The sequence below is a fragment of the Odocoileus virginianus genome, chromosome 27 (genome assembly GCF_023699985.2).
Source record: "Odocoileus virginianus isolate 20LAN1187 ecotype Illinois chromosome 27, Ovbor_1.2, whole genome shotgun sequence".
NCBI lineage: Eukaryota > Metazoa > Chordata > Mammalia > Artiodactyla > Cervidae > Odocoileus > Odocoileus virginianus.
The window spans coordinates 17,305,883-17,332,367 of NC_069700.1; the positions used below are offsets into that span (position 1 = coordinate 17,305,883).

The window sequence follows — 26,485 nt, forward strand, 5'->3', positions numbered from 1 at the left end:
TAGCTGGGGGGTGAGAGGCCAGATAATGGGAAAGACCCTTTACCCTGCACTAAAGAAAATAGGGAGGAAGTCAAACATGCTCATTTTTCCCATTTTAAAATTGGAGGCTTGTTCTCAGGCTCCTGATCCTTCTACCTCAGACTTACAGAGTAACAATCATCAAATAATAAGAGAAGATGATCTGGCTTCTTTTCAGAAAATCTGGGATTTGTTTTGATGTTGCCATACATTGACTTGAATCTGCCATTGTAAAGTAAAATAAATAAATTAATTAATCAAAAAAAAAAAAAAAAGAAAATCTGGGAAAGTTCTAAAAGCCAAAACACTTGGGCACTATGGAGGTGTTAGTATGTCTCTTGAGCTACTCTTCTATTTGAAAAATTGCCTTTCGTATTCCATCCAATTAACAAATCCTCAGAGGCTTTCTAGAAACAGTGTCATTACATGAGATGCTTCAGAAGTATTAAAGGACATGCTTGGAGACAACTTCTTTAAGTCAAGACATAGGCAGCCATTCCTTTCTCCAGGGGATCTTCCCCACCAGGGCTCAAACCTAGGTCTCCTGCATTGCAGGCAGATTCTCCACTGTTTGAACCACCAGGGAAGCCCAGATAATAAACAGAATTAACTACTGTCTGCCTGGTAGGCTTGAATGTTTACCTCATCTGCAAACAATAAATTCAACAAAAAGTACATCATGTCTTACCCAGTGAACTGTGTGATTCAGAGCCATGAGCATATAAGCCAGAAAAACATAGTTAATTACAGCTATTATTCTGGAAAGTTAGTTGCTCTGAAAATACTTTGGTTTCTGATGATCTTTAATTAGCTTATCTGCAGCTGGAGTCCTTGATAACTGCCTCAAAGGGATCCTCCCCCAAATCCAAGGATGATTCAATACTGGGACATCCATAAAGGTGATTCACCAAATTAGTAAGTTAATACTGATAAGCATTATGTCCATAACAATGGTTACTAAAAATGCACTTGAAAATAATCACTATAGTTATTCGTCAGTTAAAAATTTTTAGTAAGCTGAAGCTAATGGGATAAAGTCTAAAAACTGTTGAATGAATACATCCCCAAAGAAAGCCCAGCATGTCCAGTAGTGAAATAATAGTTTTACTGTCTTTTGAGTCAGGAACTTGCTGCCAAAAGTTCTTATCACCAACACATGACTCCTTGTGGAATATTAGACAAAGATAGTAAGCACAGAATTTAACCATGGTCAACTCTAAGCCAATTTCAGACTTTTGGATGACTTCATTGAAGGTCTAGTGTGGCTGCCAGCTTCTAAGATGGCACTCCATCACCTCTGCCTCCTAATATTGGCACCCTTGTGCAGCCCCCTCCCCCACATTATACAAGGATTAGTCTATGGGATGCAGAAAACACACATAATACAGCAGAAGTTAGAGTCTGTCACTTTGGAGATTAGGTTATAATAGATAAAGGAGTTTCCTTTAGTCACAAGATAGAAAAAAACAGAATCAATGGAGCTACTTATTGATTCCCAGCAATAGATTGCCAATAAAAAGATACACTTTCTTTTACAAATTCACAGTACCCTAAAAAGAATCTTTGATTTGAATGGGGCCTTCTAAAGCTATTCACCAAGAATATCACCAACAGAGAAACACCTCGATGCCTCTTAATCCCCTGAAGCACTTCCTCACCTCCACTGATAACCACTAGTTTGTTCTCTGCCTCACCTGTGAATCTCTTTCTCTTTTGCATGAAAAGACATTGCTGAGCACCAGGGAAACACAAATCAAAACGACAATGAGATATCACCTCATACCTGTCAGAATGGCTGTCATCAAAAAAACCACACAAATATCAAATGTTGGCAAGAATGTGGAGAAAAGGGAACCTTAGTACACAGCTGGAAGGAATATAAACTGGTGCAACCACAATGGAAAACAGCATGCAGATTATTTTGAATTAAGTGACCTGAGAAACCACCAGTGGAAAAAAATAATTAAAACACCTACTCTCATCTCCTGCTTTCCCCCTAAAAGTGGAAAATAAATCTTCCATGTGAAAGTACCCTGTACCAGGAGGGTAGAATATATCACCAGACTTAGGGAATTCAAGACTAAGAAAGCTATATAAACAAATTTTGTTACTTCTTCATTAGTCAGCTACCCCAAGCACAAGCCCCTCAGTTTTGTTACATCTTCACAAATAATTGTTTCTTTGCTTAAAAATGACCTATTATAAACAACCTGTTTTGATCACATAGCAATGAGGTCCCATTGCTATGAGAATCCAGTGAGAATTAGATTGGTTTTTTTTTTTTTTCTCCTGTTAATATGTCTTGTGTCAATTTAATCATTAGACCAGTCAAAAGAACTCAAGAGGGGTAGGGGGAATTTCCTCCTACCTGACAGAGCTAACAACAAACCCCCCATCCCAGAAAAGTATTTTAAATTCAAAATTTGCTAAAAAGGCATAACTAACACTTATTTTACATTTAAAAAGTGCTTACTAAAATAAGACAAATAGGATTCCTAACATATGTGCCTAGTATATCTCAACCTAAAGCCCAATATTATGTTTGATGGTGAAATATCAGGACTATTCCCCAGAGAGTTAGGACCATGACAAAGAATCTTTGTATCACCATCATTATTATTGATGACATTTTGTGACATATTTAGGAATATTCATCAGGAATTTTCCAAAAAGCTGATTTATTGCATTGTGTTTAGAGGAACATCTAAAGAGAGAAATGAAAACAGATACATTACTGTACTGTGTATTACTGTGAAAAAAAAAACTCCTTTTTTAACTATAAGGCTATAAAGTAAAACAATGTAATCCATATATCTACACAATCAAAAGCTACAGAGATTTGGGACAAACAACAAAAGTGCACAGTGATATTGTGAAGAAAAGTCTAAAGCTTTCTAAGAGAATTAATGTGTGATTAGAAATAGCTAAGAATATAATAGCTAAGAATAAACTTAGGCAAATCAATTGTTCCTTGAATTAAGCACATGTGCCTTCCATGTATGTGTGTGTGTGTGCATTTGTGTATGGCAGCTGCAGATTTCTTTTTCCCAAAAAGAGGCAAGGAAATCCTGGGAAATGTAGAGAGAAAACTGAACCTCAAATTACCCCAAAATATATTTCATTTCTATATATGTAAAAAACATAACAATATGATAAAACCAATGAAAACAACATGCTCAAAATTGTTCAGAGTGACCTATTTCCTATGTTATTAATAAATATTAGAAAGCAACTCTGGGAGAACATTAATCATTAGCACACAAGGATATACTATGATCCCAATAATTCAATATTCAGTAAATATATTAATATAAAAAGATAAATCTATGGTTAAGTGGGCCTTAGAAAGCATCACTATGAACAAAGCTAGTGGATGTAATGGAATTCTAGTTGAGCTACTTCAAATCCTGAAAGATGATGCTGCGAAAGTGCTGCACTCAATATGCCAGCAAATTTGGAAAACTGAGCAGTGGCCATAGGACTGGAAAAGGTCAGTTTTCATTCCAATCCCTAAGAAAGGCAATGCCAAAGAATGCTCAAACTACCACACCATTGCACTCATCTCACACGCTAGTAAAGTAATGCTCAAAATTCTCCAAGCCAGGCTTCAGTAATACGTGAACTGAGAACTTCCAGATGTTCAAGCTGGTTTTAGAAAAGGCAGTGGAACCTGAGATCAAATTGCCAATATCTGCTGGATCATCAAAAAAGCAAAAGAGTTCCAGAAAACATCTATTTCTGCTTTATTGACTATCCCAAAGCCTTCGACAGTGTGGATCACAATAAACTGTGGAAAATTCTGAAAGAGATGGGAATACCAGACCACCTGACCTGCCTCTTGAGAAACCTGTATGCAGGTCAGAAAGCAACAGTTAGAACCAGACATGGAACAACAGACTGGTTCCAAATGGGAAAAGGAGTACGTCAAGGCTGTATATTGTCACCCTGCTTATTTAACTTATATGCAGGGTACATCATGAGAAATGCTGGGCTGGAAGAAGCACAAGCTGGAATCAAGATTGCTGGGAGAAATATCAATAACCTCAGATATGCAGATGACACCACCCTTATGGCAGAAAGTGAAGAGGAACTAAGAAGCCTCTTGATGAAAGTGAAAGAGGAGAGTGAAAAAGTTGGCTTAAAGCTCAACATTCAGAAAACTAAGATCATGGCATCTGGTCTCATCACCTCATGGGAACTAGATGGGGAGACAGTGGAAGCAGTGTCAGTCTTTATTTTTTGGGGCTCCAAAATCACTGCGGATGGTGACTACAGCCATGAAATTAAAAGATGCTTACTCCTTGGAAGGAAAGTTATGACCAACCTGGATAGCATATTAAAAAGCAGAGACATTACTTTGCCAACAAAGGTCCATCTAGTCAAGGCTATGGTTTTTCCAGTGGTCATGTATGGATGTGAGAGTTGGACTGTGAAGAAAGTTGAGTGCCGAAAAATTGATGCTTTTGAACTGTGGTATTGGAGAAGACTCTTGAGAGTCCCTTGGACTGCAAGGAGATCCAATCAGTCCATCCTAAAGGAGATCAGTCCTGGGTGTTCACTGGAAGGACTGATGCTGAAGCTGAAACTCCAGTACTTTGGCCACCTCATGCGAAGAGTTGACTCATTGGAAAAGACCCTGGTGCTGGGAGGGATTGGGGGCAGGAGGAGAAGGGGGTGACAGAGGATGAGATGGCTGGATGGCATCACCAACTCGATAGGCATGACTTTGAGTAGACTCTGGGAGTTGGTGATGGACAGAGAGGCCTGGTGTGCTGTGATTCATGGGATCTCAGAGAGTCAGACACGACTGAGCGATTGAACTGAACTGAAATGAACCACTAGATCTAATTAGGAGTGAAAAACCACACAGTTACTTGAAGAAGGAAACTTTAGTATAAAGAATGAATTCATGGAACTGGAGTAAGGACTCAGGAACTGGCTAATAGGAAGCAAAAATAACCAAATAGTGGAGGACTAGCAGAGATAAGGCTTCCCTGGTGGCTCAGTGGTAAGGAATCTGCCTGCTAATACAGGAGACATGGGTTTGATTCCTGGGTTGGAAAGATCCCCTTGAGAAGGAAATGCCAACCCATTCCACTATTCTTGCCTGGGAAATCCCATGGACAGAGGAGTCTGGCGGGCTACTGTTCAAGGGGTTGCAAAAGAGTTGGACATGACTTAGCAACTAAACAACAAAACAACAAGGAGAGATAAGGGGCAGTTACTACTCGTAGGGTCAAAGGGGAGCACCAAGGATTGAAATCCACACCTCCTGGGAGAGGGCACGTGTGTGGGTCACTGGATTAAAGAGGAGATGCTGTGGTTCTGCATCACTTGGTGGAAATCCAATCACAACAGGTGAAGGCAGCTGAGCAAATAAAGTTTGGAGCTCAGAGGAAGGGCATTAAAGAAAGGAGACTGCATGGGATCACTGGGAATAAGTTCAGTTAGAGAGGAAGTTCAAGAAGAGAGTTCTGGGTGCACCAACATTAGAGGTTAAGGAAAAAAATGGTGATTCAACAAAAAGGATTCAGAGTGAACAATGTATAAGGCATGAGAAAAACCAGACTTAAATGGCATGTGACAATCAAGGGGAACAAGGAGTGAGTGATGAAAGCTGTCAAGTATTGACAGTTAAGACCTGAGAAGGGACCACTGGATTTGCCAGTACGGAGGTTGGTGATGGCTTTGCCAAGTGCTGTCTTGTTGATGGTGGACTCAAGAGAGAATATAACTTTCTATGGAGTATAATTTCCCACAGTTTGTTGTGCTCCACACAGTCAAAGGCTTTGGCATAGTCAATAAAGCAGAAATAGATGTTTTTCTGGGACTCTCTTGCTTTTTTGATGATCCAACAGATGTTGTCAATTTGATCTCAGGTTCCTCTGCCTTTCCTAAATCCAGCTTGAACATGTGGAAGTTCATGGTTCATGTACTGTTGAAGCCTGGCTTGGAGAATATTGAGCATTACTTTGCTAGAGTATGAGATGAGTGCAATTGTGCAGTAGTTTAAGCATTCTTTGGCATTGCCTTTCTTTGGGATTAGAATGATAACTGACCTTTTCCAGTCCTTTGGTCACTGCTGAGTTTTCCAAATATATTGGCATATTGAATGCAGCACTTTCACAGCATCATCTTTTAGGATTTGAAATAGCTTAACTGGAATTCCATCACCTCTACTAGCTTTGTTCGTAGTGATGCTTCCTAAGGCCCACTTGACTTCACATTCCAGGATGTCTGGCTCTAGATGAGTAATCATATCACTGTGGTTTTCTGGGTCATGAAGATCTTTTTTGTATAGTTCCTCTGTGTATTCTTGACAACTCTTCTTAATATCTTCTGCTTCTGTTTGGTTCATACCATTTCTGTCCTTTATTGTGCCCATCTTTGCATGAAATGTTCCCTTGGTATCTCTAATTTTCTTGAAGAGATCTCTAGTCTTTCCCATTCGATTGTTTTCCTCTATTTCTTTGCATTGATCACTGAGGAAGGCTTTCTTATCTCACCTTGCTATTCTTTGGAACTCTGCATTCAAGTGGGTATATCTTTCCTTTTATCCTTTGCCTTTAGCTTCTCTTCTTAGCTATTCAGAAGGCCTCCTCAGACACAATTTTGCCTTTTTGAATTTCTTTTTCTTGGGGATGGTCTTAATCACTGCCTCCTGTAAAATGTCATGAACCTCCATCCATATTTCTTCAGGCACTCTGTCTATTAGATCCAATCCCTTGAATCTATTTGTTACTTCCTCTGTTGAAAACTTTTAAAAAGATGGGAACACCAGATCACCTGACCTGCCTCCTGAGAAATCTATGCAGGTCAAGAAGCAACAATTAGAATTGGACATGGAAGAACACACTGGTTCCAAATTGGGAAAGGAGTATGTCAAGGCTGTATATTGTCACCCTGTTTATTTAACTTATATGCAGAGCACATCTTGAGAAATGCTGGACTGGATGAAGCACAAACTGGAATCAAGACTGCCAGAAATATCGATAACCTCATATATGCAGATGACACCACCCTTATGGCAGAAAGTGAAGAAGAACTAAAGAACCTCTTGATGAAAGTGAAAGAGGAGAGTGAAAAAGTTGGCTTAAAACTCAACATTCAAAAACTAAGATCATAGCATCTGGTCCCATCATTTCATGGCAAATAGATTGGGAAACAATGGAAACAGTGACAGACTTTATTTTTGGGGGCTCCAAAAATCACTGCAGATGGTGACTGCAGCCATGAAATTAAAAGATGCTTGCTCCTCAGAAGAAAAGCTATGACCAACCTAGACAGTTTATTAAAAAGCAGAAACATTACTTTGCCAACAAAGGTCTGTCTAGTCAAACATGGTTTCCAGTAGTCATGTATGGATGTGAGAGTTGGACTGTAAAGAAAACTGAGTGCCAAAGAATTGATGCTTTTGAACTATGGTGTTGGAGAATACTCTTGAGAGTCCCTTGGACTGTAAAGAGATCCAACCAGTCCATCCTAAAGGAAATCAGTCCTGAATATTCATTGGAAGGACTGATGCTGAAGCTGAAACTCCAATACTTTGGCCACCTGATGCAAAGAACTGACTCATGAAAAGACCCTGATGCTGGGAAAGATTGAAGGGAGGAGGAGAAGGGGACAACAGAGGATGAGATGGTTGGATGGCATCACTGACTTGATGGACATGAGCCTGAGTAAGCTCTGGGAGTTGATGATGGACAGGGAAGCCTGGCATGCTGCAGTCCATGGGGTCACAGATAGTTGGACACTATTGAGCGACTGAACTGAACTGATGGAGTATAATCTATAAAATATTGAATTACTATGTTGTACACTTGAAACTAATATAGTATTGTAAATCAAATATAAATTTAAAGAAAGAGAGAGAATCAGAGATGAGCAGACAGACCAGTATGCCTGAGTCTTATGAAATGTTTTGTTACAAAATGGAGCAGATTCTTGTTGATGCATGACAGAAAACCACAAAATTCTGTAAAGCAATTCTCCTTCAATTAAAAAATTAAATTAAAAAAAAGGGAGAAGAATCACATGGTGTCTATTTTCACAGAAAACTCACTGGCTTTGTGCAAATAGATATAATCAGAAAACCACAAAAATCATTAAAGTTAACCAAAATATATTAAGTCTCTACTCTGGAGACCCCAGTTGTATTAAACAGGAGGGTGACAGAGAGAGAACTTAAAAGGGACAAGACATACCCCTTCTCATGAAGAATATAATAACCCTGAGCCACCCCCATAAGGCACCAGTGCTTAAATAAGGAGCATGGGCTGTCAGGCTCCTATAAGAAGAAGCATCAGTTGCAAATGGAAGATCAGGGATGATGACAGTGGCCTCATCTGGGCTTGAAGCATGAGCAGGATTTAATGAGCTCAATCTACTTGTCAGTGAGACAATGAAAATAAAGTTAAAATTAAACCATTATGCCAATAAACTTCTCCCCTTTGGTAACACAGGGGCTAAAGGTTTAGGGTAATCATTTATCTCCTAGAAACGAGGAAATTTGGAAATGTTTAGAGGTATCTATTTGAATGGAATGAGGACCCTGTACTCCACCTCCCTCAGGTGAGCCTTCCATCTTCTGTTCTTTAATATTTTGCTTTTGAGATGATGAGAATGGGTTTTCCCATAGAGAGCTGCTTAGTTTGCTATTTTGGGGGTGGGGAAGAGACTTTTCCTGAGATAATTCTGAAAAGTGAGAAAGGACGTTACTTTTACCTAAAAGAAACCAAGGTCCCAGAACTCTAGGGAATAAAACTCTGGGAATAAAATTATCCAAAAGGATGGCCACAGAGACCTGGAGGCAAATCAATAATTTAAAATTATACTTTTTAGAGTTAATATCACCCATTTATTGAAATTAGACTAGATAATCTGTAGTTTAAGATCCCTAAACTGGGCTTGTTTTTATGGGATGCATTAATTTAAAAAAATCAGTTCATATATAAATGTAAATTCTGGCAGAGGGATATTTTCATAGGGGTTAACAGATCAAATAACCAAAACAGACTTAACCTTTCCAATTAATTCATGCATAGGGGAAAGGTAAAACAAAATGAAATCCCACAGGGCTTTGGGAAGTAGGTAATGAGTGAAGAGTTTGGGGCAGAGAACTTTAATTTGGGGGCTATGAATAAGAGCCATGAACTGTTCTTATATACAGGAAATGCTTAGTGCTGAGACCAGACAAAGCTAACATTTGTGCTATTAATAGCTCTGCCTGTTACCTTAAGGAAGAGTCTCATTCTACAGTGAACTAATCAATGGCAGAAGGCCAGGATATATTTAATGCAAAGGTAATAGACACAGAAACAGTCTTGGTCAGAGAAAGTGATAGGGAATTGATACAAGAATGAATGGCCCAATTTTTTTTGCTGGTTCTTCCTCATTTACCTGGTCTCTAAGTAAATAGATAAGGCTGATGACTTTCAAATTTATATTTCTACTTGGGCCCTCTGTCCCGAGCTACCAACTCATAGGCACAATGCCTATTCGGCAGTCTTCCCTTCTGGATCAAACAGGCAACTCAAACCCAACATGTCCAAAATGAAACTCCTGTTTTTCTTCTGGGAAACTTGCTCTCCTCTTGCTTATCTCCCTACTGCCACTGAGCACACACCACCATTCACTCACTCACTCAAGCCATAATTATAGAAGTCTCCAAAAAAAGTCTCCCCTTTTCCTGATCCCCTATCCACCTCATGAGCAATTCTTCTTGCCTCTAGCTCCAAAACAGATCCCCATGACAGCCCAGCCCGGATAACATTAACTCTTGAACAGGTAACTATGACAGCCTCTTCTCAAGTCTCTTGGTTCCCAGTCATGACCCTTGTAGACCATGCCCCCTACAGCAGTCAAGGCAAATCCAGTCCCCTTACCTACCCACAGGACCCTACATGGTGTGTCCTCAACCACCACTTGGATCTCACCTCTCACTTCTCACTCACTCTGCCCTGGTCATGCTGGACAATCTTGCTTTGTTTCTTTGCCTGGAATGCCCTTGCTCAGAGCTGCCTCTTTCTCACCATTTCCATTTCAGCTTGGATATAACTTCCTCACATGACCAGGTAAAGTAGTTAGATTTGGCAAAGTGATGCTAGTTACTAAGTTGTTCTAAGTGCGACTCTCATTATCTTCATACCAAGTGTCATTCTTCTTTCTTTTCATTTTTTGCCTCTCCTGAAGACTTTACTGGGGTTAACAAGGCAGTGGAAATTGGGACAAAGCAGATACAGGGTAAGGGATGCAGGTCTGGACAATATGCTGACATTATTGCTGGTTACCAGAAACTAGTAAGCGCTTCTGTAACAATAAGTATGGAGAGGAGAAGTTTAATGAAAACTAAGTCCTTCCGTCATAAATGCAAGAGAAAGAGCTAAGGTAGCAAAATATTCCACTTACTGATTCAACAAATATTTACAGAATCAATGAATGAACTAGTGGTCAGTGAACTTTCAGGTGCTGGTACACTAGAAGAGTCCTGCTAGGTATTGTTGTTATTTAATCACTAAGCCATGTCTGATTCTTCTGCGACCCCGTGGACTATAGCCAGCCAGGGTCCTCTGTCCATGGTATCTCCCAGGCAGGAGTACTGGAGCGGGTTACCATTTCTTCCTCCAGGGGATCTTCCCGACCCAGGGGTCGAACCCGAGTCTTCTGCATTGGCAGGCGGATTCTTTACCACTGAGCCACCTGGGAAGCTCATTGATAGGTATAACCTTTGGGAAAAAACATTCCTCTGAATGCTATGTCTTCGAACTAATTGCCCTACAGGGTTGACAGGCATAAACTACTGTTATACCGGGATATTCAGTCCCTTCTTGTGACAGCTTTCTTGTCAGTTATCAAGCCTACTCTATTTTGCCAATGAGCAATGATTTGAATTCCAATTCAACGTTCAGTTTGTTTCTGAATTTCAACATGGACTGGAGGGCTCCTTGGTCTATAATCTCTGTGTTTTAAAATGATATAATGAGGCAACTGCTGTATTAGCTAATCACTACCCACTGTAGTTGTGACACAGACATTATGCAATGTTTCCGATTACACTTAAAAACAATATCATCAAAGAATCAGATATATCCATGCTCTTATGCTAATTAAAGTAGTACTCCATAGAGAGAAATTAGAAATTTTATTTTACAAGCAACTCCCTGCCCTCCCTTCCTTTTACCTCTGCTCAGCTCCATAACTTTTCTGATAATTTTCAGAGAGTGAAAAAACCATTGGTTATTTTCAGCCTCCAAATAATCTCATGTGATAATTCATAGCTCCAGTCTGATGAAAAGCATACAACTCCCAAATTTTATCTAGAAGCAGAACTTCTCATCTCCAGCTTGGGCCTGGTTGGGGAGGGTGGTGGTGGAAGATTTGGTTTGCCTTCTTATTCCCTTTCTCTGTCAACTCCTCCTCTTGCCCCTCCTGGTAACTGAGGCTTCTGATCCATTTCAGGCTGGTGGTTAGGGTAGTCGGTAAGAGGCAGGAAGTATGGTTGTTCCCTGGACTCTTAAGATCTGGCATTGGGGCTCTCTAGGTTTGGGTGGATGCTCAGCGTTAGTCTTCTGGAGAGTTCTCTGCTGGGGACACCCATCAGTCTCTCCCATGCCCTCTGCTCAGCCCTTACTGTTCCTCCCTCAGCCGTTGGGCATCCGGCACTCCACCCCACCTTTTGGGAGGTCGTGTGGTCCTTCAAGACAGTTCCCTTGGCAGGATTTTAAAAGCCTATAACCCGGACCTGTCGAGTCGTTCATATCTGGCTCAGAAGGAACCTGCATGTGTCTGTCCAGGCATCTTTGCACCTGCTGCTGTGGCAGGTCTCACGACCCTCCGATGTGCTGCGGGCCCCTTCTCTGCCCTGCAGCCTCAGGCCGTGAGGCGCCGCCCCATGGCCTTCGATTCGGAGGTCTGTGTTACTTATCAGTTTCCTTCTCTCTCTCATACACACGGAGCGGTGCACACACACACACACACCACCAGGGGACATAAGTCAAGCTCTGGACGATCCCGCTGCAGGCAGCCCAGATTGTTTGACTTGGGGTAAGGGGCGGCATCCACCTGATCTCTTTCATGAAGTCAGGGTGAATGAGTGATGCGCAGATCAGCAACTTCCTCGAAAGAAGCTTTCTCACGTTCTTTGCCTCAGTTTGTGTCTGAGGCACAAACTTCTCCTTCTCAAGTTTCTCTCATCACTTGGGATGCTTTCTCAGGACTTCCCTGGTGATCCAGTGGTAAAGAATCTGCCAGCCAACGCAGGGGTCACGGGCTCGATCCCTGGTCTAGGAAGATCTCATGTGCCACAGGGCAACTGAGCCTGTGCACCACTACTACTGAGCCCACATGCCCTGGCGCCCACGCTCTGCCACAAGAGAAGCCTGAGCACTGAGAAAGCCCAGGCACAGCAATGAAGGCCCAGCACGGCCAAGAATCAATCAATAAATAGTGAAAAAGATGTTTGCTAGATTCTGTTTTTTATACCTAGATCTTACTTAGCAGATCTAGTTTTTCAAGTTATTTAATCCATTGGAATTTTCCAGGTGAAATTTCAAAGAAGATTGTCCGGTTTTAACATCCAGTTGCTACTGATGGCAGCTGAAAGACATGGGAACATAGAACTCGAAAGAATATTACAATCTGTTAAGGCAAGCCAGACCAGATCCCTCATTTGAGAAAAGCAGAGAAGTGCCATTCCCAAGACTACACATTTGGATAGTGATAGAATCTAGACAACAAATCATGTCTCTTGAACGCTAATCTAGCACATTTTCCACTAAACATTTCCTCCTAATTCTTAGAAGAATTGGGGCTGTGCTATAGGACACCTCTTTTTATATTTGCTTTTATTTCAGTAGGTAAACACCAGTCTCTGGGAGAAGAGAATCAAAATGTCTAATACAGTAGAAGCCGGAACCATAGTGGGAGGTCCTGTCAATAATGATACTGTAAACACGACTCAAGTGCAAACCTCCAGGAAAGGTAAAATCGTGTACTGGGGTGTGGCTAAAACTGGGATCTATGTCACTGTTTGTTTGGTGATGTACAGCCTCTTCTTGATCCTACACATTGCCAAGAATTCTAAATAGCTGTAAAGCACTTTTACTGAGAATTACTTCATTTCTTGCAAGAAACCTTGAAGGTATATAGGACAGGTAGATAATCAAGACTCTAGATCATCAAGACGTTAGGCAGAGATAAAGAACAAAATTTAGAGCAGATGTCAAATAGAAAATATGGAAACCAATCTAGGTTTTTCTGATACTAAGTCCAGAGACCATCCCATTTGATCTTTCCACTCATACTAGATCTAGATCTACCTCAAGAAGAACAGGCTTTTTCTTTACGCCATATCATAGAAGTCACACATCCTCCTCCCTCTCAGTTAAGTTACAATTTAGTGCTTTTCAATAATATATTGAATAATACATTGGTGCTTCCCTGGTGGCCCAGATGGTAAAGAATCTGTCTGCAATGCAGGAGACCTGGGTTCAATCCCTGGGTCAGGACGATCCCCTGGAGAAAGGAATGGCTACCCACTCCAGTATTCTTGCCTGGGAAATCCCATGAACAGAGAAGTCTGGCTGGCTAAGTCCATGGGGTTACAACTGAGCAACTAATACTTTTTCAATAATACATCATAAGGGAAACTGTTGAACACCTTATTTTACTCTAAACTCTAAATGACTTATAACTATTTTATTCACTAATTCTCTTAAGCATACAGGCTTTTCATAAGATAATGCTTTTTAAAAGTAAAACATTAACCAAGATGGAATGCTTTGTGAGACTCAACATTTTAGCCAGTTATATCTGCTGGCAAGTGAACATGCCTTAAGGAAAAGGGCATTTACCTAATCTTATCCATCAAAGAAGAAATCAGGAGACATGCATGCTATTTAATACTACTCACCCTACAATTAACTACCATCTGACATTTAATGAATACTCTTCCATTGCCTCAGCTTCCTTATCTGTAAAGTGGAAGCATTTGTATTTCTAAGATCCCATCCATTTCTAAATAATAGGAGACTATTTGACTATATGCTATTGGCCAAATTTTCTTATCCCAACTCTTTCTCTCTAAAAATCAGTAACTTATAAACAGAGAACTTATAAACAGTTTTCATGGCACAATATAGCACATTAGGTAAAAGTACAGATTAAGGTGCTACACTGCCTATGTTAGCAACCCTGATTTTGCAATTTATGAGCTGTGTGACCTTAGGCAAGTTACTTAAATTTTCTGTGTCTCAGTTTCCTTATTTGTAAAAATGAGATGATAACAACAGTATTTATCTCATAGGATTTCCATGAGGATTAAATTAGTTATAATATGTGAACCATTTAGAACAGTGTCTGGCATGTAGTTAAGAACTGTATAAACTTCACTATCATAATCACCTCTCATACAGTTTTTCTTCCTCAGCCCACTTTTCAGCAGTCATTGGAACTCTCTGGGCTAATTTGTCTAAAAGTGGAACTTAATGTGGTCTTTCTAGTTTCTTCCATAGTCTTTTAGGGCATCCACCCCACCATGCTGCTTTTCTCCTGGTGACCACCTCTTGACCCCAGCCTGTTATCACAAATGGCATTATGCTAATAACATTCATCTTTTGTTTTGGCTGATTCTACTCCCACCTTATAAGAGAGAACATCAACCACTCCTCAATGTCCCACTTAGTTATTTTGTATTTCTCATAAATGTTTATGAATAAGCCTTGCTGGCTGCTTCTTCAGTTGGCGTCCAACACCAATTTTTCTTTCCTCTCTCTCTCTAGCTCATTCTCACTGGGCACTGCTGGGTCCTCTGATTCTCTCTCAGGGCCCTGTTGGGGCTTTCTCCCAGGGCCAGGACCCCCAGAGATTACTGACATCTTTACTGGGCATGATTGTGCTTCTAAGATGCTCAGAGAATCAAATCCAGGTGTTCCATGGCATGTGGGGAAATGCCCTCTCCCCCATTATATGTCATATCTGGTCACGTGGCCACAGGAAAGACTTGCTTATGCTCCTATGTCTCTAGAGACACTAGGTGAAAAGAGATGGACCTTCAGTTTCTGCCAGAGGTCAGGCTCTATTAAGGGTTCATATGGCAGGGTAGGGACAGACATCACCTTGACCTTCCTATCGTTTCTCTACCAAAGGCCCATGAGCTTCTGCTTGGGTTCAGTCAGATAAATGGAAGCCACTTTAGGTAATTCAAGAAAAAAAAAAAAGAGGTTTAATATAGAAGATGAAAACAGTTCACAGACTTTGGGAGGCTGGGGAAGAAGTCAAGTTAGGCACTGGGAGGAAATCCTGAAGTGTAGGACGGATGGGACACAGCTAGCGATCCTGTGGAGCACATAGTGGGGATATTCAGGAGAGTACCAGGCCCAGGAAAAAACCCTGTCTACCATTACTGATCCTCCTACTCCCCGCTGTAGTGGCCTCCTCAGCACAGTGTTCAGCTCTCACTGTGTTCAGCCTTCCAAATTTTGTCCTAATGCTCTTGTAATTGGAACCCTGCTTGCATACACGTAGGTTAAGGATTATCGTTTCCAGGTATTTATCTATTACTGTGAAGAACTTAGAAGGGCAGGCCTGGCAGTGAGAATTAATAGACAACACTGTACACTGCTTCGTTGCTGCCTATCAAAAGCTGGCACAGAGTTAAATATACCCTGGCCTATGTTAGGAATGGCCCCAAAAGATGAGTCTGCAATAATGTTCCTTCCTGAAAGTCACAGAAATCAATAAAATAAGCACAACACCTTGAGAAAATATTTTTACTTAGGTTAAAACTTGGGAATTGTTCCTATCACACACTACAAATTCTAAGGCTCCTTGCTAGATTTAATATAATTTGGATGAATTAAGAGGATGCCAAGAGGAGACAAAACTCATCCTTGGAGCATGGCCCCATGTTACAGGCAGAAAGAGGAGGGCACTGTGAAGCCAGGGGTCAAGCTCTCCAGCTTAGACACTCTCCAGCATCTCAAGGCTGGTGGACCACGGGCCAGGTGAGGTCACCACAGACAAGGTGAAGTCTGCAGTACTGGGATATGGTGGGCGAAGCTGCTCTGTGCCCACATCTTGATGTTTCCCCCTCCACAGCTCACCAGTCTTTCTAAAGGTCTGTAGCTTAGGATCTTGGGCCAGTGCAACAGAGCAGGAGAAAACTTCCACAATTGCTGAAATTAACTTGGAATTGGGGGAGGGGTTCCTCAAATTATGCAATGTCATTGTAGAATTAAAGTGCAAGAGTAGCTAGTTTTCCCTGAATTGGTGACAAAATTCCAAGGTGCCCTCTTCCCACCACCTGCTTCTTGACCATATGCACACATAATACTATCAGCACATGACAACAGGCCTCCAACCAGCCAAGGTGGCCCATTGAAAGGGTTATATCACACAGGAGCAAAATCACACACAATTGACTTTTATAGTCCAAGAATGGGGGTGTGGGTGGGAACCACAAGGAACCTATATAAATACTGAGTTGGCCAAAAGGTTTGTTCAGTTTTTCCAAAACATCTTTGGTCAACCCAGTACTTTAGCACACACACACAGAAAAGGAAACAAATACATAAAAGACAGATCACTGCATAATGAAGGCATGTCTATCAAGTACTGAGCACTTTATATGAATTAATTCATTGAAACCTCACGAGAATCCTTCAAAGAACATACTGCCAGCATCATCTCCATTTTTCAGGAGCAAGAACTCAAGTACAGAGGGATTAAGTCCTCATTTAAGGACTCAATTGTGTCATCCAGGCACAAACAGGTATTATCTGGATTTAAACTAGAGTGGTCTGATTATTAACCGTTATATTACAGTGCTGTGCTTATTTGGGGAAATTGAAGAGTATTTTCATTTCACATTTCTCCAAGTTCTCAAGACTACTTTTTAAAAAAAGCTTAGCATGTATGAAGTAAATTGACATGAAAATATGAAAGAAGATGAGAAAGGAAACTAAAGAGAAAAAATGTCACTTCAGAACTAAAACAAGATTAGTAGTAGCAAGGAAAGAAATTATCACTGTAAAAAATCAAATCAGCAATATAGAACTGAGGCTTGGTCACTCAGTTCAGTCTAACTCTTTGTGACCCCTTGGATTGCAGCCTGCCAGGCTTCTCTATCCATGGAATTCTCTAGTCAAGAATACTAGAGTGGGTAGTCATTCCCTTCTCCAGGGGGTCTGCCTGACCCAGGGATCGAACCCAAGTCTCCTGCATTGCAGGCAGGTTCTTTACCATCTGAGCCACCAGGGAAGCCCCAGTAAGGAAGTGATTCAAAAGATAACGGATGTGGGGCTTCCCTGCTGTCTCAGTCGTAAAGAATCCTCTTGCCAGTGTAGGAGTCGTGGATTTGATCCCTGATCTGGGAGGATCCCACAAGCAGTGGAGCAACTAAGCCCGTACACCACGACTATTGAGCCTGTGCTCTAGAGCCTGGGGTGCGGCTCTAGAACAAGAGAAGCTGCTGCAATGAGAAGCCCATGCACCACAACTAGAGAGTAGCCCCCTGCTTGCTGCAACTAGAGAAGAACCCTCAAAGCAATGAAGACCCATCACAGTCAAAAATAAACAAATAAATAATTAAAAAAAAAGATAATGGGTGTGAAGAAAGTAACAAAGATTCTTCAAAAATAAATAAAAGGAAGTTAATTAAGCATCCAGTTTACTGAGTTTATAACTTCCAGCAAAGTATCTAGAAAACCAAAGAAGACAAATGTATAAAAAACATAAACTCAAATTATGAAGGGAATTGAAATGGAAAATATATATAAGAACTGATTTCTATTCCACAGCAATAAGACAATTTACTACTCAGGTTGATTAGAGAGATTAAATAAAGCAATCATGGGAGAAAGGGGGAGAGAAGTATTTAAAAGGTATAAGGTGCTAATTACAGGGGAATAAAGTACATGATTTTCTCTGAAAATATAATTTATAAGTTTGAATTAAGAAATATTGTGCATCCCAAAAAACAACTGTGTAATAGGGTGAGAAAGTTGTTCAGAAGTTATTTCTTTTAAACAAAACAAACTGTGCCCTAGTAGATTCACTAGAAAATTCTATGAGAATTTTAAGGAGCTGAAAATACTGATATTTTCTATGCAGAAGAAATCCAAATAATTTATGGAGACGAAGGTGAAATAAAGCTCTTCACTCCTTAAGTGTGGACTGTGCACGTGACTTTTTCCAGAGCATAGTATGGAAATAATAAATAAAAGAATAAATAAAGAAAGAATAAAAAGTCAACTTCACGATTAAAACCCTAGGAAACACTACTTCAAGCCAGGTGATCAAGCTTAATGTCATCAGTGAGAGATCACCTTGATAGCATGTATTTTTGATATGATGTCATGAAAACAGCAGTCTACCTCTACGGTCATCCTTTCCAAAAGCACATTACTTCAGTCTCATCATGAGAAAAACATTGGACAAATCCCAGTTGAAGGACAATCTACAAAATATCTGACGATATTCTTCAAAATTGTTAAAATCATCAAAAATAAGGAAAGTCAGAGAAACTGTCACAGCCAAAAGGATTCCACATGTGGTGATTAATTGGGTTATGGGACCCTGAACGGGATTCTGGGACAGAAAAAAAAATCTATTAGGTGAAAACTAAGAACTCTGAATGAAGAATAGGCTTTAGCTAATAATACTAATTAATGTAGGTTCATTAATTGTGACAACTGTGCCATACCAATTTAAGATGTTAATAACAGGGGAAATGGTATGAGGTCCACAGGAGCTCAATAACTCTGTAAGTCTGAAACTGTTCTATAATTAAACATATTAAGAAAAGAGAAAATGACTTGGTATCTAAAATACTTCAGATCACATATTGAGATGGAAAGCTTAAAACTTCCTTTCTTTACAAAAGCTAGCATGGCAAAACATCACAAACACACACACTCACAAACTACAAATTAAGCTCAGTTATATATGCTAATGTAAAACTCTAGCTAAAATATTAGCAAAATAAATCATGTGTTTTCATTAAAACAGCCTATTAAGAAGAGGTCATCCTAAGAATATAAGGCTATTTGAATATTAATAGCTATAATGAATTTATATTGCTGTTGCTTTTTTTGTTTAATAGCTAAGTCATGCCCGACTCTTGTGACCTCACGGACTGTAGCTTGCCAGGCACTTCTATCCATGGGATTTCCCAGGCAAGAATACTGGAGTGGGTTGCCATTTTTTTTCTTCTTCAATAAGGAACTTATATAAACTTTCAAATCTCATCACACCACCTTGAGTCTCTATGGTTAACCTTAATTCACAGGTGAAATAATTGAAGCCACACAGAGTTCAGAGACTTGCCAAGAATACACAGCTGTAAAGAGAGCAGACCCAGGAGTCTGGCTCTATGATTAAAATATAGTTGATCAAACTTATTACATTCTTCTAAAAATAAAAATAGGATAGCTTAATACAATAAAAGTATAATTCCCACCAACACCTAGCAACATACCTAATAAGTAAAGTTAGAAGTATTCCCAGTAGATTCAGGTATCACATGACTGCCCATTTTCACCATTCCTATTTACCAGTGTTTAGAAACTGCCAGTGAATAAAATTACCCAAGAGAATAAAGTAAATGTTACAAATGGCAAAAATAAACACCTATTTTTTCCCATTATTTTGTATATAACCTGTGTATGTGTTTGATTTTCTTGTCTAAACCTAAGGAGGGGGGGCAGTGAAAATGACAGGAGAAAATGACTCAGTTAAGAAACCACAGAAAAGTACTTTAAAAAAGCTTGTGACTTAACTAAAGATTAATTACAAAATTCTACCTTGGAACAAAGGAAAGAACTTGAATTAATGGGGAGCCATCTCTGCTCTTGGCTAAGAGAAGGCAATACTATAAATACAGCAATCCCTCTTAATCTGCCATATCAATATGATATTGATCAAAATTCTAGTATAAATTTTGTGGACAGGGGAGGGGAGAGCCTCAACTAAATGCTCCCAGAGTTAAACCAAAGGTGGGGATCTGTCTGTCAATTCCTAGAACTTAACAAGAGTATTGCTACACAACAGGGGACAGTGCTGGCCACCCCAACTGTTTACTCCCTTGCAGGAGCCGGGAAATGGGGCATCCACCTGCCCTAAGGATACTGATCATGCATCACACCTCTGGAATTTCTCTCCAGGGATGATGAATCAATTCTATCAGCTGTTGTCACACTAATGTATCTGGACTCAACCCCAGGGATAACCTCAGAGTTCTCATGGATCACTGGCAAATTATGTGCAAGCCTGGATTACAGTATCAAGATAATGTTTAAATACTTCCATGGTCTAACTAACCTTCCTTTCAAATCTCATTTCCTCTCAGCCCCCGGACATATTAATCTACCATGTTCCTGGTTACATTTGGTACTGAAAGCCATCCCAGCGTTCAAGTGGGGCACTTGGGAATCATTTCCAACAAAATTCTCTCTTACTATCCATATCCAATCAATCACAACTTTCAGCTAATTCTTTCCCTAAATCTACTTCTTTCTAGTCCTGCTCTCATCAGCACATGCCAGGACATTGACTGGGAAACTCTTTTGTTTGCTCTGGCCAATTCCATATATTCTTCAAGTCTCTGCTTAAATAATGGTTCTGATGGAGTTATCCACTCCCCACCCCCATACTCCAAGGGGTACAGGTGTTTGCTGAACACCTAGAGAGTCACTTCTGCTCTCTGCATTTCTGCTTCAGATGGACTGCAATCTTCTCCCACGTCCAGACTTAGGAAGGGTGGGACAAAAGCACCCTTTTATAAGACTATCTGTACCTTTTGTCTCAGGATTTTGTTCAGTTCGACATGGGCTAGCCCTTATCCTGCATCTGTGTAATCTTTCGATTTCAACCCAACAAATGAACATGAGCATTGCCTTGCCAGTTATGGTGAACAACACAGCTCTGCCCAGTTCACCCAATGCCTCCACAGAAAGGCCACCCACTGACTCCCAGGACAACTGGAATGAAACTCTGAACGAATCTAAGGCAGTGGTAAGTTGAATGAGACTCTGGATCCTTTCTTTGACTCACATATTTTGACCTAAAGAGTTATGTGCTAAGATATACTATGTTCAAAGAACTATATTACACAAAAGCATAATACGCATCTGAGATTTTATACTAGTTAGTGTCTATAGGTGTACCTAGGGACTACTGTTAGAATGAAAGGAACAGATCTTTAGCATTTAGTAGGGGTAAATTCTTCCCCTACAATGATGAAAATCACCAAAAAGTAAGTTCTACAGATTTATGTCTATTTTCTCTTTCTTCACATATTTTTTTTTATTACCTTGTCTATGATGCCTTCTTCTTTGTAAGTTTTCTTTCTTTACTGGTTCTCAGTTAATTGTGTAGCTGGGGAAGGTGAGTAAGGGAAACAGTATATTGGGCATATATTTAGGTTTTACTGATAAAATTGGTAGATTGAGGAACTGGAGAGAGGTAAAAGGAAAGAGAACTGCCAATCATTTTCTTGAATCTCAAGTCCTGACGATAAAAACTGTTGAGTCTCTAGTCAGTGAGTTTCTCTTTGTCATCTAGGCTGCTGTGTATGACTGGAGTCCTGAAATTCAGGGGATCATCCTCAGCTCACTCAACTACGGCTCATTCTTGGCTCCAATTCCCAGTAGCTATATGGCTGAAGTATTTGGAACCAGGTACTTGTCTGGTACCTGCATGTTTATTACCTCAGTCCTGGCGCTCTTCACTCCACTAGCAGCTGATACTGGAGTGACTGTGCTCATTGTCCTACGGGTCATCCAAGGCATAGTCCAGGTACCAAGACTTTTTCTAAGTACGTGTAAAATTAGGTTCCAAAATGACCTCAGATAGCCAAGAATCAACTTTTTATTTCAGGTTGTGTTATTAACAAGTCAGTATTCAATCTGGGCTAGATGGGCTCCACCACAAGAAAGGAGTCAACTCATCACCATTGCTGTAGCAGGTAATTGATACCGTAATTATCACCTTGTATACTCTGCCCCTTGTGGCTGAGCTGGTAAAGAATCTGCCTGCAATGTGGGAGACCTGGGTTCTATCCCTGGGTTGGGAAGATCCCCTGAAGAAGGGAAAGGCTACACACTCTGGTATTCTGGCCTAGAGAATTCCATGGACTGTATAGTCCATGGGGTTGCAAAGAGTCAGACACCCACACGGCATTGGGTGGACTGGGCAGAGCTGGACATGACTTTTTAGTGACTTTCACTATGCTTTGTCCAAGAGTACTCTGCCACAGCCTATCAACAGAAGCCAAACCTTACACTGTAAGTACTGTCTCCCTGCTTTACAGGAGCTAACCTAAACTATCCTATCTTTCTTGATCATAACCAAATGCTTCCTGGGCACCAAACATTCTTGCAAGTGCTTTTAATTTCATTTTAGTCTCAAAGAAATCTTGCAACTCAGTTACATATAATTATTTCCATTTCACACAGAAGGGAATAAGAGACACAAACAGACTGATAACTTTTCCAGAATCACAGAGCTACTGAGTGAAGGAGCAGAATCTGAACTTAGGTAACCTGGGTTGCAGCTTAGCTTTGTAATGACATTGGTCTATAGGAAGCACCTAGAGTCTTGAGTCTGACCTTCTCACCCAGATCATCTTCACATCTTCTGTTTAGGGTCAGTGCTGGGCTGCTTCATCATCTTCATTGTCGGTGGTTACCTCTGCCAGACTATAGGATGGCCTTATGTCTTCTATATCTTTGGTGAGTTTGTGCTTTTCAAATCTCAGAATCTTGTTTTATGACCGAGACTGCTGGGCATGATTTCTGTGATGCAGGTCATCTATGGTTAACCAAATCCTAGTAGATAAAGTTCAGAGCTAATCATGTGGTAAATCTTGAAGTGACATTTAAGTTTTAATATCCTGAGTGTAGAGCTAGAATAACCTGATGAGTTTAAAGGCATCATAATGTTCCTTCCTGCTTCTAAACTGAACCCACAAAGGACCTCAGAAGGATTTCTTTCATAAAATGCTGCATATGTAATCTTAGTGAGATTCTATTTTTAGTTATGCTATTTATTTAAAGCTTCCTCAGTGGTTCAGTGGTTAAGAATCTGCCTGCCAATGCAGGAGACATGGGTTCAATCCCTGGATCAGGAAGACCCCCTGGAGAAGGAAATGGCAACTCACTCCAGTATTTCTGCCTGGGAAATTCCATGGACAGAGGAGCCTGGTAGGCTACAGTCCATGGGGCTGCAAAAGATTCGGACACGACTTAGCAACTAAACAACAAAAATTTATTCAGTACCTTCTTTTAAATTTCTGTTATTACTACAACCAGAAAATTATGGGAATTTGACCTTCATGCATGCTCAGTTGCTCAGGTGTGTCGGACTCTTTGTGACCCCATGGACTGTAGCCTGCCAGGCTCCTCTGTCCATGGGATTTCCCAGGCAAGAATACAAGAGTGGGTTGTCATTTCCTTCTCTAGGGGAATCTGCCCAACAGGGTTAAACTCCGTGTCTCCTGCATTGGCAGGCAGATTCTTTCTCTCTGTGCCACCTGGGAAGCCCAAAATACTGATTGGAGTAGAGATTCAATCAGTAGAGGCTGCAGTACAGAGCAGATCCTGTGAGGCTCAGCAGTGGACAATAATATACAGAGATGTTGGGAAAGTTTCCGAAGATCACAGTCTTCCAGAGATGACATTCTACCACTTCACAATTTTGCCTTTACTCAGCCCTGTGTGAAATCTTCCCAAATGCTTTCAACTAATCTTTGTTTGATTTTTGAAACATTCTCCAGAATCCCATCTGCAAACTGGCCTGATTCCAGTGGAACTTACTGGTCTCATTGGTGTTTTCATTAGAGGATAGTAGTCTTAGATCCAGGATTCTTATAACATCAGGTCAGTAAATCTGCTGAGAATAAAAGTGTATGAAGATTGCTTACTATTCTATAGCATATCAGTCTTCAAAGGCTCTGTCATGGAGACTTTCAGAAGGGCAGGTTACAAAATTTTCAGGGAATGAGAGAGGCTTACCGTGCTCCTGGTTTTGGGAAAAGGTAAGTAATATATACAGAATAAGAACTCAGTAAATATTGCTGAATCAGTGCTAACATCCTCCATCCTTAACATGTAATAGGGCTAATTTTCATCTCTCTCACTCCCCTCCCCTCTTGCTTTTAAGTTTCTTGATGACAAGATCATGTCTTTATACTCTTATATTCTCAACATGAAGCAAAACGCCTGGTATATGGCAGGCTGTTCTATATTTGGGAAGGACTGTATAAACAACAAGCTAACAAGTGAAGAAAATAAGACTCTCTTAAGATTCTAAAAAGGGAATGAATGTTTCCACACAATACTAATCATGTTGAGTTGTCCAACACTGTAATAATGTATATATTAAACAATTTCTTTACTGAGGATTAATTTCATTCTATATCCAGAAATTACCTGGGCAAATTACCTCAGCTGCATATATACTGTATATACTGCTGCTAACCATTAAGTGTTAGAGATAAATAAGAAAAGATTTAATACAACATAAACTTTGTGAAGCATGACTAGCAGGAGGGATGCTGACTGGTAACTTCAACAGTGAGGGCATTTTCAAGTACATGGGATGAACACACTAATAACTTTTAGCAACAATGTATGGCCTTACTACTGGTGCATTTCAAAACCTCCCCAAACTCAGTGATTCTAAACAACCAACATTGAGTCTCTTAGTTTTGTGGGACAGCTCCGCAGGTCTGCTCTCCGTGTCTCTTATCCACCTTAGAGAGTGGACGAGCTGGGGCATGTTCTTCCCATGCCAATGGCTAAGACACAAGAGGACGAGTGAAAAAAACGCAGTGCTACTTAAAAGCCTGGCCTCTGAATTGCCCCATTTCACTGGCAAAAGCAAGTTACACGGCCAAGACCAAAGTCAAGTGGTAAGGAAGTACCCTCCATCTATGATATGCAAGGGATATGTGCAGGAAGGAGGGGAGTATGGGGCCATTCTGTTAACCACAGGAATCATCTCAAGGCAGAATCAAACTGATAGAAGTCCAATTCTGTGCTAAGTAGAACCTCTTTTTTTTTTTTTTTTAAGGTGGAATTGGCTGTGTCTGTTCTTTTCTCTGGTTTGCTGTCATTTATGATGACCCTGTGAATCATCCATTTATTAGCACTAGAGAGAAGGAATATATCGTCTGTTCACTGGCTCAAGAGGTGCATTGGGGAACTCCTCTGCCATTTCCCCATGTCTGTCTGGATGTCTCAGTGGTGAAGACTTCAGTAGAGCAGAGTTCTGATCTTCAGATACATATCTGATATTGATATGTACTTTCTTCCAGGGTTCTCCACCAGGCTGGTCTCTTCCCATTAAAGCTATGATCAAATCACTACCACTCTGGAGCATTCTCATCTTTTACTTCAGTGACTTCTGGCATTTTTTTGTCCAGACATCATACTTACCAACGTTCATCACCTCTGTATTTCAAGCTAACATCAGAGATGTAAGTATGGAGAAAACTCATTCTGTTCTTCTGTTGCTTTATATATAATCCCTTCTCTCTCCTACAGTCACAGGTTTAGGCCAAGGGTCTTCATGGAGGAAATGCTACCTGATTCACTTGAATTCTGAGTCAGTTCAACATGTCAACATGCTTATTGGGGGCAGAATGGTATGGCTCTAGGTCAACTTGCCATTCATAGAATAGCATATTTTTTAAGGGACCTATGCAGAAATTTTTATGTTCAATCCAATCAACATTTGCAAACAAGACATTCTGCTGGCAGCATAAGTGATAAAACAATAAAACAAAATTTGCCTTTGAGAAGGCTGTGACAGAGAAGCATAAACAATGTTACAACATTAAAAGGACATAAAGTTCCAAATAGGACTTGTACCAAAAACTTGTGGAAAATGTTTTTTTTAGAAAAACTTTTATTCAAGTGTAACATATATTAAGAAAAGTGTGAAAACTGCACATGTGTACAGCTCTCTATATGTACACATTTTCTTTCTCTGTACACATTTTCACAAAGTGAACAGATGCTCTGAATGGCTGAAAAGAGCCTATCAATTCCTGCCAGATGAGTGTCTCGAAATTGGTGAAGGGTGTATCATCTTCTAGCTTGTAAGTGACACTTCACTAGGTCACTGAATTAGTGTTTCATTCTTATCCTTTGTACAAAAAGTGGGGCTCATCTGGTGAAATCACGCTAAGTGGTCAACAAAGAACTGACCTTTCCCAAGGTCAGAGTCTAGAGGGCATACATGCAAACAGTCTGGAGGAACTGAGATCAGAAAGCCCAAGGACAGAGTAGCTATGGGTCTTCCCAAAGGAGGAAGGGCGGGCCAGCAGCAGGTAATTGAAACCAGAATCCCAGGCAAAGGAATTGGAAGACAGGAGGTCTAGACAAGCAGGATGCCAGTGCTGAGAGCTGTTGGAAGTGATTGGTCCCTGGTGTGAAGTGGGGTAGGCTCTTTAATCTCAGAAACCAAG

At 40.5% G+C, this 26,485-nt stretch overlaps 2 protein-coding genes across 8 annotated transcripts in view; one reads left to right on the forward strand and one right to left on the reverse strand.

The window, feature by feature from the left end:
- SLC17A1 (solute carrier family 17 member 1) overlaps positions 1 to 26,485 on the reverse strand; it is a 217,157-nt gene that overhangs the window by 131,773 nt on the left and 58,899 nt on the right. The gene's annotated exons all lie outside the window — the stretch shown is intronic.
- The window catches only part of SLC17A4 (solute carrier family 17 member 4), a 30,601-nt gene continuing 12,603 nt past the window's right edge, over positions 8,488 to 26,485 (forward strand). For 4 of the 7 annotated variants that reach the window (XM_070456248.1, XM_020886617.2, XM_020886615.2 and 1 more), the window contains exons 1-8: positions 8,488 to 8,589; positions 12,870 to 12,996; positions 20,822 to 21,027; positions 21,577 to 21,810; positions 21,892 to 21,979; positions 22,659 to 22,745; positions 25,087 to 25,205; positions 25,331 to 25,492. In XM_070456248.1, coding sequence (XP_070312349.1) covers positions 12,906 to 12,996; positions 20,822 to 21,027; positions 21,577 to 21,810; positions 21,892 to 21,979; positions 22,659 to 22,745; positions 25,087 to 25,205; positions 25,331 to 25,492 — 987 coding nt within the window. In that variant the 5' untranslated portion in view covers positions 8,488 to 8,589; positions 12,870 to 12,905. Of the gene's footprint in view, positions 8,590 to 10,209; positions 10,261 to 12,869; positions 12,997 to 20,821; positions 21,028 to 21,576; positions 21,811 to 21,891; positions 21,980 to 22,658; positions 22,746 to 25,086; positions 25,206 to 25,330; positions 25,493 to 26,485 lie in introns of those variants that run through there. The other 3 variants (XM_070456246.1, XM_020886616.2, XM_070456247.1) reach the window with 3 other exon arrangements.